Source organism: Limulus polyphemus, unplaced genomic scaffold (assembly GCF_000517525.1).
Source record: "Limulus polyphemus unplaced genomic scaffold, Limulus_polyphemus-2.1.2 Scaffold11039, whole genome shotgun sequence".
Lineage (NCBI taxonomy): Eukaryota > Metazoa > Arthropoda > Merostomata > Xiphosura > Limulidae > Limulus > Limulus polyphemus.
In genome coordinates this window covers 1770-14475 of record NW_013676649.1, presented here as the reverse complement: position 1 = coordinate 14475, position 12706 = coordinate 1770, and the positions used below count along the sequence as shown (strand labels likewise).

Here is a 12706-nt window from a genome sequence, read left to right as displayed (position 1 = left end):
AGTTCTCGTGTTGTATAATTGACTGGAAGAGTTACACTATTTACATAGATATTAAATCTTTAAGTTCTTAGTTCTTGTGTTGTATATTTGACATAGATATTAAATCTTTACGTTCTTAGTTCTCGTGTTGTATAATTGACTGGAAGAGTTACACTATTTACACAGATATTAAATCTTTAAGTTCTTAGTTCTTGTGTTGTATATTTGACATAGATATTAAATCTTTAAGTTCATAGTTCTTGTGTTGTATAATTGACTGGAAGAGTTACACTATTTAAGGAAATAATTCAAGAACAGAGAGTATAAGAGTAAGAAGTTTATTTTAATCTAAATAATGACAGTTCTGTTACAAGTAAAAATAGGATTAGAGAAATAAAGTCAAAGAATTTAATATGAGCCTCTCCACGGTCTCAACAACAACAACAAATAAATACATGATAATTTTACTGTATAAAGATAAAATAATGTGGGACTGGGAACATGTCTTAAGCCTTGTATACAATCGGAAGTAATTAAATTTATGAACAGGTACAAGAGTAAAGTACTTCACGTCACCTATTAACAATGTTTCCCTCTGGTTCTTCATTCTTATTTAATACTTTAAAATTATTTTTGTTACATTTAATTATGGATATTATTACCATTGATGTTTGCAGGCCGTTTTCCCCCATTAAATCAAGTGTTTAGTATCATTAGTATGTTCAGGTACTTTTATTATTATTTTTAAGTTAGTTTGTCCTATAAAAGTATTTCCATATTTGCCTGTTATTTTGTATATATCAGTTCTTTCCATTAAATCAATTTTATCGTTAGTTATATTACGAATTTGGCTAATCTTGTTCATTGGTCTATATATATATTGGAAAGATATTTTGTTGTTGCTTTATTTGACAAGATAAGAAAGAAACATTACCATGTATACCTGGTTTAATTTATTTATAATGTAGTATTTTTATCCCCGTTATTTAATTTTCTGACAGCTCTGTCAACAATATTAGTATTAAATCATCTTTCTGCTGCTATGTACTTGATTAATAATAACTCCTTGTTCACATATAATGTATTATAACCGAAATACTGGTCCATTAGAATAGTGGTTTTCCAATATCATTCACAACAGCTCACTTTATTCTTTGTTATGACTTAAATATCAAACTACAACTAGAATGAATAATAATAACTGATAATACTCATTTACCCAATTGAGAAACACTGCAATAGAACCAAGCCAAGACAGTTTTATACTACTGGATACGGTAACATGAGTGCACGTGCACCGGTCATTGCAACTTCTGTAATGTTAGTCAGACATGGTTGAAAGGTCAATAAAATGTGTAATGTTATGCCAAACATTATTTATATCTATTTCCCAATTTTATTATCGTGGTTATGACGTTGGTCGATTCACCCAATCCCATACAGAGATACAATAGATAAAATAAAATGTTTGGAAATATCTGGAGGTTATAAAGATTTCTCATGTGAAATTTGAACAATTTTCTAATGCATAAAAGTATTTTCAATCTTAAAATCCAAATCACTTTGCATGTTGGATAGTCCATCGTTTAAAAACTATGATATTTTTTGTAACGTTTATTGATAATCTGCAAAATTTTGTGAAGATACGCTTACTGTATTGAAAGTTATAGTACGAAAACTATAACAAGCACAAAATGGTTACGAGGTCGTTCCCGGGGACCGAGTCTATGGAAAAAAAGTATTTAGCACAACCTACAAACATCAGTGATAGTAATATCTGTAAACCTACCGAGATAATCAAATAAGGATGAAGGACCAGAGAGAGACGTTAACAGGTGAGCTGAATTGTATATAGGATTTAACTGATGCAAGGTGGTATTAAAACATGTGGTGTATGAGACTATTCTTAGTCCCACAGTAATTTATTTTATCCCTATACAGTCAGCTGATTGTGTATTATTAACTGTTGACTTAAATTGTCCTAAAAATATATCTTCATAGGTCAGAAGAAAGATTTAAGACGCAGAAAGAGCCACTTGTTGTTTTGAATCACGTCTTTCAACTGTCTGTTGCTGGTTCAGGAGTTCAACTGAGTAACGTACGTTAAAGAATAAATATCTACAGTTTTAAGGAACTCACTTCCTGAAGTTGATGAACAAGGTCAATATGAACATTGTCTCGTCAAGTTGAAGTTGGCTTCTTTCTAACTTGTTCACTACACTTTTAGTGTGACTGAGTTGTGCACGTTCTGGAGGAGTTATCATTTCTTCTACCTCCTTGACCTGAAGCAGACCTAAGTATAGAAGTTGAAGTGTCAGTTGTCGGTCTTAAGTAGGTGTGTGAAGTGGTGACATATCAGAGCCAACTGGTTAGATGTATGTTTGTAAGTTATTCTTGTGCTGTTTACTTTAATTAGATACTTGTGTAGTGCAGCCATGTGTTAAAGCTCAGGCTGGTGTTCTCATCTTATTATCAGTAGAGTCTGTTGAGTTCCAGTAGTGAGCTTTGCCTAAAAATTCTACATTGATCCCAGTTGATACGTCCAGCCAATGTTGAATTATCTGGATCTGACAGTCTTGTTCTATTGTCTGTCCAGTTGTTACACAAACATGATATTTCATAGACGAGTTCCATTGTTTCTGAAAATGTTCTCCAGAAATAAGTTCTTCCTGTTTTATATCTACCACCACCACAAGACGAAGTTCATTTTAAAAAATTAATAACTACAAAATATTCACCCAACAGGTCTAAATAAAAAGAACACACCTACGAAGTACCAATAGTTGTGAAGAAACTGGTCGGACAATAGAATAGTTAAAAGTATGTAAAACCACAACTTGACTAACACACCCAGATAAATTGGCCTTGGCTGGACATATCATAAACTGGGATCAATAGAGAATTTTAGGCAAAGTTCACCACTTGAAAGAAAGGTCAAAGAAGCTATTTACATTAAATTAAACTCAACAGAGACCTGTGGACAACCCATAGAGATAAGAGGATGATGTCATAGTCCTAAGAGAATACCAGCCAATTACCACACAGCCTGAGCTTTAATCCCAAGGCTTCACAAATATCTACAGTAACCTAAAGAAAGTCTCACTTTACTTTTCTTTCATACAGGCAGTTGCTATCCATCACAGGTACACTGAAACAACAGGTAATTAAGTTGTAAACTTTACTAACCTCATCAATCTGTGTTTGGTCTGCTGAATTTTCTCTAAGAGTGGCGATAATAGCCTCCACTCTCTGCTGTTTCTCCAAGAGCCGTTTATTTTCTCTAGTTTCCCACTCTTGTCGACTGATAGCGTTGTGAGCTGCCTTGTAGCACCTTTCTACAACCATTCTACACACCTGGACATCAAACAACGGCTGCTCAGTAAAACATGTATATATATTTCTTTATTTCAAACAGAACGTTTGTCTGAGTTAATGGAATGTAGACTATTAGAACATAGTTCTCACGTACCTGGCTTATGTTAACGTAGAAGAGAAAGAATGTACGAGATGGGGCATGATCCATGGTCCTAGGCACTTCCTGTAATTAAAATGAACAGTGGAGTTACCGATTTAATCTAGTTTAGAGAAGTACACAGTACATAGTTTGATTAGAAAATGACTTGGAACCGCTCAGGAGATCGAAGTTGTGACAAATTGTTTACGTGAAGCAAACAACAATCATGAGTTACGGAACTCTTTCATTAATAATTCAGAGGATACCCTAATAGTTCTAGGTTTATTAAAGCTGACCCGACATGCAGGAAAGAAACGGAAGCATAAACTACGATACAACACTGAGTTCTGTATTGAGCTTGGAAATAAGTGTGCTTTACAGAAAATTTTAAAGAAATTATGAAACTTACGTGAGCATTCAGAAACTTCTCCTGGAACAGTTTGTATGTATACTCCTTGGTATCTTTAGCTGGAATCATGGCAAGGTCTTCGATCTGCTTCTGTTCCAAATACTTCTTCATCAGTAACAACCTGAACAGGAAACTTTCTTTAGTACGGTCTACAAACTTTTAAGGTTTCAGAAAAATGTAGTAAGTAATTACTTAAAACAGTGACGAGGTGAAATTACCTGAATATTCTGCAACATTTTGATCCAAATCTGTCTTCCACCACAGACATAATAATAGCTTCCACTAACTGCTGTAAAGCCTTATAAGTCGTGACCGTGTATACACCTCCACCTCGATCTTCCACTTTCGACAATAAGCTGGCACTGTCTTCTGTTAGAACAGACAGGTAAGGAGGAATTTCCTGAAAAGAAGATAAACCTGCAACTATAATGATAACAAAATTATAAATACGTTGTCAGAAAGTTTGGATTATTTCACAATGTAGTTGTTGAAGAGCTCTGTAAACTTCTAAACTTTCAGAAACTAAGTCAGAAGCTTTTGACAACATGCCTACTTTGTTTTGTTACATGAGGACAATAACTTAAATTTATTGGTTATTCTGTTTTAAGTAATTATTTTTCCAACTCTTTTTTTTTTTTTGCTTTATAAAATATCCCGCTGACAAGTTGAAAGAATGGGGTCTTACAGTAGACAGAATAGGTCCTAATAGTTTAAAATAAATAAGAGAAATACTGACAAAACTTGAGTTACTGTTACGGGCATGTTGTGTAACTATACAGCAACTTTACCTACTGGTTTTCAAGATCTACATTTGAAGAGTCGCTGTTTCAGGTGCGATATTGGAGCTATTAATTTTTATGCAAGTGAATATATAAATGTTTGATATACTGCTAATGGGCTGGAAAGGGTCAAAATAACAAAGATTTCAGTTACCGGTTTTACAATGTTGGTTTCTTTAACTACAGCCTCAAATACTTCTTGTTGCGAGACACAGCAAGTCGTTGGAGCCCAGGGGTCCGATCGAGTCTCTGCTAACCTTAATATTGTTCGTAAAATATCTGCCGCCTTTGGCCCCAATCTTCTTGATGCAGCAGTGATCAAAGCTTGATCTCTGTAGGATAAAACACACGACTGCAAAACTAATATACTGTGTATAGCTGCTGACAGTATTAATTTCAAGAAACCTCCACTCTGACTATAATACAACAATTACAACATAAATAGTCAAACTCCTACTAAAGACAACTCCACTCTGAGTGCCATACAACAGTTCACAACTTATTTTGTTGTGCATTCTTACCTTCCTGTTGATGATGAAAGTTCTCTTACTAGACACAAATTTAAAGTTCGTAGTTTTGTTCATCCATTGTAAGACATAATACCCTGAATAACCGTACAGTGTTAAACAGTGGAAACAATATTAATAAACTGTACACTCCTGACTTCAAATGTATAATGAACAGAGATTGTATATATTTAACATATAATCCCCAGCTTTAATCTGTTTCAACAGAAAACAACTTAACATATAATAGTTTAAACGACTGGAATTGATAAGTTAATAATTTTAATTCTTGTAATTATAATAAAAAAGTAGACCAACCTGAGGTAATGGTGAAAACGATCAAAGTTTACCCTCCAGTAAATATCCTCATCGGGTTGTTTGTCTTCTTGGGTTTCCACTCGCCGTTTCTTAGCTGGAGGTTCATCACTGCCTTCTGATTTACGGATAAGATGCAACTTTATCTAGGTGAAATAAAACCTGGTGCATTAGGAAACAGGGAAGATTCACAGGAAAAATATTTATATCAAGCAATTGGAATTTTTAAAAGTTTTTTTTTTTTACAATTCCGTTAAGTACTAAAACATTAAGCTTATTCTTTTTTTTATTTTTTTTTTTTACAAGATCGAGATGATAGTGAAAATAAACATTTCATTTCATAATTACTGAAACCGTCCGAAATACAATATATTTTTCACTATAGTTTTATTGAAATTAGAATTCCTGCAAATGAATTCAGTGCCTCCTATATTTTCTTTCTATTCTTATAAATACTTGAGTTTATGTATTAAGACGCACAGTTAAAATCCCGACTTACTGCTCCCATTTAACAAAGGTTTAACACCCAAGATTTTCATCACTACCATATACAGACTGAAGAAAAACTTGTACCTCTGGAATTAAATACATTTCCTTTTCATATACATTCATTGTGGGTGCTACAGGTTTCTCTGCATCGAACGACTGCAGAACAGAACAACGTTGAACAAACTGAGTTTCTACCAATTTCACAAAAACGTCTTTTACTTGATTTACTGACACACCTGAAACATAAACAGTTATTTTATCTAAAAGTAATTTAAACTATTTTACAATATCTTTTTGTCTGTACAAAAGTAATTATTCTTACAATAAAAAAACTTTAGATGCTTTCATTTGAAAAATGTATCAATTCAGTATTTGAGTTAAACATCTTGACATTAAAAGAGATCCAACGTGTTGTATTATTTTCACCGATAAAAATAGAATAACAAAATTACCACTTTCCGTTGCTTCAGACAATCGTAAGGTGACCTTGCCCACAACGGCACTCATGGTCATTTGACCATTGGTCAGTAGTTCTTCAATAATAAGTTCACCCGTGTCTCCATACCTGTAATAATTAAATATTCTGCCTCGTGTACAAACGATCAACAAATTTAAATATAATGCTTGAAATTTATGCCAACATTTTTCACACATCAATAGGAAATACTACATTTTCCAGAAGTATAATAAAATAAAATCTTTTTGAAAATGAAATTTAAAATATCAAACGTTTTAATACTTTTTTTTTACTAATCCAACTATACAGTTTTATTATTTTTCATGGAGTGACGATCTCAATATGAAACCTTGTTGTATAATACTCTTTAATTCTTTCTTTTCTCCCTGATTTAACAATTTTAAATGTAGTTTATTTCGTGGGATAGTTTAATTAGAACTTCCTTTTTCTTCCACATATTTAATGAAGTAAAAAAACTGAGCCTACCATAAAAACCATGAAGGGTTTATATACTGCCAATATTATTTATGTTTCAGGCTCAATACAATAAATTAGTTTGGCAATACATAAACCCTTCATGTTTTTTATGCCTTTTGATTGTCGAAGTGATCATTTTCTACATTCAACATCTATTATCACAATCTGAAATAATACTAAACAACAACTTAGTTGTTTGGATGGTATTAAATGCTACCCACTTCAATTAGTTACTTTTCCAGATAATAGATGGCAGTCAAATAGCTAAGGTAATGTATTGCAGTTATTTGGAAACTAAATATTTGGATATACACCAATTTATTGTAATGATATTTTGCATATATTTAATATAGACTTGTCATAAATACTAATCTTGAGACCTAATTTTAACTCATAATTATCTGATAATTTTTCCATAATATATAAACACAGACTTTTATTCAATATTTGTTTTAAGTTACAATATATATATATCCAACTTCGTTTGTGATGCTACCTATTTCAGTATTTTAAAAATAATAATTAAAATAATAAAAATAACAATTATAAAATTGTTTTACATTCCATGGAATAAGTTAACTTTACAGTGATGATAATTCTCCCGATTTTACAATTTATAGTGTTTAGTACGGTAAATAAATCACATTATATAAATTATTTTGTAACTTTCTTGTACTTGTGAGATTCTGTATTAACAGATATTAAGCCCCAATTTCTAGCACTATAAGCCTTTAAATTTGCAGGTGAGCCACTAGGGAGCCGTATTGGTCAAACTTTTCATCACCAACTGTACAGTTTTGGTTCTTAATATTTTTACTTTAGCATTAACCAATTACTTTGATTTAAATTTAACTGGTATTATGTTTCACATTTAATTTTAAACTATATTTAATTTAATAAAACTTACCTTTATAGCCAATAGATGGCTACAAATTAATTATGATTTCTTTTATTTTCATGTTCTATGTTTCTTAACCATCAACAAATGTCACTACTTTCATGTCTATAGCCATACATTCTATATTAAGTTAAATTACTTTATGTAATTAAATTAATTACATAATTAATTCTGGTTCTATTGTTTCCAAGACAAATAAGTTCTATTATTATATTACTTTCTTAAGTATGAAAGTGCCATTTTGATGACAATTTTTGTAATTTATCACCTATTAAAAGCAACCACAAATAATATTAAAATATCGCCGTGAAAAAAAATAATTTACTAATTATTTATCAACTTTTTTTTTTTATGGAAACAATAATAAAACTTACATTTCTGATTTTAAGACATGTTACAATTTTTAAATTTGAGCATTTAGGTTTAAATTTAACCAGTTAAAAATGTCACTGTCCAAGTAACACAGTAAAATTACACCATGCTTTTACCATTAGGAAAGTATTTATATTTTAGGTATTCATGTTGATCTCTTGAAGTTACGATATATATATGTGAGACCCCAGTGAAGCAAGAATAACATTGTATAAAAAGAGCTTTTTTTGATGATTATAAACAATGAATCTACAATGTATCGGTCTATACGAACAGCTTACAAAAGTAGCTGTGTAGTCTGTTTTGAAGACAGGAACTTCCATCATGTCAAGCTACAAGTTGTTAAATAACAAATACTTACAAGGTTTTTGCATTGTAAATGTATCGTGGGTATCTCAACAATAGCAATGCATTATCTGTTAACAGGGTGTATTCAGGAAACCCACGAGAACCCACTTTGAACTCTACCAAATTGTGCTGAATCAAAACACACAGGGCTTTCTTCACCTGAAAACACATCGGAAATTCTAATAAACATGATAGTTCTCTAAATACACACTACAAGTTCTACTTTAAAAAAACAGTTTTGGGTTTCCTCATGAAATACAACAGTAATGGTCACCATGCCAGTTTTGATGTAGAATCATTATATACAAATATAAACCATTCAGTTAAGTTCTAATATGCTCTACAACCACAGTTCTAACAATGTGACTATTCCACAACCTGTGAAATTTAATTTATGAACTTTGCTACTTAAGAATCTCATTTTATTTTGTATAGAAAGCTGTAAAGATCAGGTTGATGGTGTTACTATGGTGTCATCTTTAACCAATTTATTTACGTGTTTTAATGAAACCCAATGGCTAGAAAAGTGCCAATAACAGTTTAAACCAGTCTATTATCTAAAATATGTGTAGATGAAACCTTCACCATCTTCAGAAACTTTGATCAAGTTTCTCACTTTCTTCTCTATATTAATAGAATACATTGTAGCAGGAAGTTTACAGTGGAACATCAGCAACTTTATGTATTGGACACTTTAGTTAGTAATAACAATGGTCAATTTAAATATGGTAAGAAAACATTAACAGGCTTGTATTTCAACTTTGCAAGTTTTGTTCCAAATATTCTTAAAGAAAATATATTCAAAATATTGTACATACAAAATATCTAGCAGATGTGAGGTTACATATAAAATATCTAGCACATGTGAGGTTACATATAAAATATCTAGCACATGTGAGGTACATACAAAATATCTAGCACATTGAGGTACATACAAAATAGCTAATTCTTGCATAAAGAATTAACTAATATACTTTATACAATTAAAGTACGTAAATATCCTCTTGTCGTCATCTGCCCTATATGGGTAAATATTTTTTTATCATGAAGAAACAGTTGAAAATGTCATTCAAAGGGTGTAACAGCAGATACAGTGAATACTTGCGTTTAAACCTAATTGTCACCTACAGTTTTTCTTTAGATTTAAAGATCCTGACTTTAAAATTGTCATATGTAGTTTACAAATTTCCTTTTTCTTGCTGTCTGCAACGCAACATTGGTCATACTAAAATAAAACATTTAACGAGAATTAAATAACATCCCAACATAGGATCCAGCTGGTTTAAGGTTTTAGTACAATGATGAACAGAACTCCCAAACAGAAGAAAGCTTACTTATTCATAAGCTGAGGCCTGAGATTAACAGGAGGTTTTTTTTTATATACTACCTAACTATTAGACTTTTATTAGTTATATTATCAGTCCTGTATATTGTGACAAAAACAGTTACAGTCACAATTTTTTTTTAATACCTGACAATATTTCTTAAGGCACCAGCTGGCAACATTGTTTTAATTAAATAGCTCTCCTGTGTAAAATTAAGGAAACATCCCCAGTATTGTTTCCGTCGCCACATCACTGGTTCTCAAAGAAAGATGTGGAGTAGGGGGAATGAGGCACACACTGCTTGTTTGTCAATCTGATATTTGGGTAAAACAATTAGTAAACTATCTGTCAATCATACATAAACTAGCTCCATATACCCACTGACCAGATGGTACTTGTACAGAGTGAAGAAATCACTTACACTGGCTACAATGTCATTTCTGGAAAGAACTCTGTTGGACAAAGTCTAATTACATGATGCTTAACTCTTTACATAAGTAAGAATCATGAAACTGGGTTAAAAAATCATGTAATTTTTGTTATATAATTGAGACTTTCCATCTAACAACAACTTATATGACAAAGCTACAAAATAGTGTTTTGTAAAAGTAAGTGTATGCATAAGTGAACAAACTCAAAAACATTCCAAGTTGATATTTCAGTGTAAGGGTCTTATTTACACATGATCCTGATTATGGTTAAAAAATAATAAATTTACCATGTCTATAAAGATGCTTATCAAAGTGTGAAGCAGTAAAACAAATTCCATCATAAAAACGGTCAGCCGGATGTAACTTGTATAAGTCATGTTAACTAAAATATATGTTTCCAAGCTGATATTTTCCGTGCATGACTCTGATTATTAAAAATCCATAAACAGAGAAAAATAAAAATTCAATTACTTTCCATTGGAACCACAAACTTAGTTAAAACATACCATAATTATGTTTGTTTGAGAAAACAGAAACTTTTATCCCCATGCTTGATTAAATGTTTAATCTATAAAACACTCACCTTCCCATATTAAACATTTGTCTTTTTTTTTTGAGAAAGTAAACTCAGACACAGTTATGTACCTACAAATTTATTAATTTTACCTAATACCGTAAATATGATGAACAAAAGAACATTTTGGCTGGGCCAGTAAACTGAACATTTTGACAGTGGATTACCTAGGACAATGACTTAATTTTACTGGCTAGTCCAGTGAACTACACAGTTTAACAGTGGATTGTAGTCCAGTACTGTGACCTAACTATACTGGCTGGCCCAAAAAAGTGGACAGTTTAATTTTACCATCAAGAATACATTACCTATAATAAATATTGTTACTATCAAGTAGCTGTGCTTGTAGCTAAATATACACTTTATACATGATTACTTAACATTAACCCAACTTATTAACAACTGGTTAAATTTTAATTTACATATAGCATCAGGCCACGTTCTGGGTGTTCCCAACTCTACTGAGATTCACAGGTATGAAAGCCTTGGGGTATCCGAGGCATAACATATATAATAATAAATAATGGCTGTCAGAGCAATGGTTTGTTCACTTTTTACTAACAGTTCTTTACTGTACTTAGAGCATTATAACTTGGGACTTTATGTTACATCAAATGATCAATAAAAAGAGAAAAATTGATATACTCTATAACTACTAGTACTAAGCCCTATGAATATCATTTTCTCGTTTTAGCAATCATGCTATAAATATAAAACAGTGTGATTTGTAAAAAAACAGTGGACATAATTTTGATGTAAACAAAGTTGTATTATAAACTAGCTGGAGTACCCGTCCCCTGGATGGAAGTTATGTACATTCAAGATTAATGAAAGGTTATCATAGGACATGAAAAGTTGCTTCCCTGATATATTATTGTAAAAAAAAAAACGCCCATAGAATGTGCAAACCTGAAAATTTGTATGTATCTCCCCATGGACCCAACAAACTTTCATGCCAAATTTGGTGAAGAGTCATCAACAAGGGGCGAATAAGTGGTAAAAAACGCCCATGAAAACTGAAAAATGTAAAACTGAAAAATTCTATGTACCCCCTTTGGTAACGTTTTCGAAATCAACTAAATTATAAACAACAAATATACACATTGCTGTTAAAAGCTTAATAAACTAGAGAATATAACTTCAAAACAAGGAAAATATTTTGATCTTACCTTTTGAAGCGGAAGCTTCGAATCAATAATCAGCAATCGTAACGGCATCGATCCTTTTTTCATCAAAAGTGTTCCAATTTTTTGAACGACTTCTCCAAAATGTTCTTTCAACAAGACAGAACACAAATTGTTCTTTGCTTTCGACATATTTGTATATTATAGCTTTCCTGATTTAATGAACTTTAATTTATTTTAAAAAATAAGGACAAAAATTCACAATGAAAACGATACAAAACTCGCTTTACATATTTACTTTTAGAGTTTACACCATCTTGTCAATCACATGTCTGTATTACAATCACCAGATGGCAGGTAGATAAAAAAGTTTTTTCCTTCAAAGAAACGTTTTATTTACGTTATATTAACGTATTTTTTAAAAAATGAACATGTAATAACATACACGAGTTTCTCATATTACATGTATAAATTCCATGTAAAAGTTTTAATTTACCTAGATAATAATATTTTAGACAAAAATATAAAACGGAGCTACAATTCTTCAATTTTCGGCGAATATTCTCAGCTATAAAATTAAATAATTAGAAGTTGTTAAAATCTTTAATCTAAACAACGACTTTTTAAACTTTATTAAACTACTTGGTAGACACAGTAGATAGCCTAATATGGTTTAAACCTGCACTAAAACAAACCAAAACTGAAAGAAGAAACTCAAGTCTGATAATTACGATGCAAACTCGAAAAGCATTATTTCGTTTCTTCAGTT

The 12706-nt window shown here is 31.4% G+C and overlaps 1 protein-coding gene across 1 annotated transcript; it reads right to left on the bottom strand.

The window, feature by feature from the left end:
* Window positions 1-304: 304 nt before the first annotated feature.
* LOC106476618 (DNA-directed RNA polymerase III subunit RPC3-like) lies at window positions 305-12262 on the bottom strand. The gene is made up of 11 exons (XM_013937262.2): window positions 11983-12262; window positions 8497-8642; window positions 6384-6496; window positions 6016-6167; window positions 5446-5588; window positions 4776-4953; window positions 4061-4242; window positions 3843-3963; window positions 3449-3517; window positions 3166-3333; window positions 305-2252 (listed from the first exon to the last, which is right to left on the bottom strand). Exons 1-11 carry the CDS (start codon window positions 12127-12129, stop codon window positions 2115-2117), a joined length of 1557 nt encoding a protein of 518 aa, XP_013792716.1. The 5' UTR covers window positions 12130-12262; the 3' UTR covers window positions 305-2114.
* Between the last annotated feature and the right edge of the window lie 444 nt (window positions 12263-12706).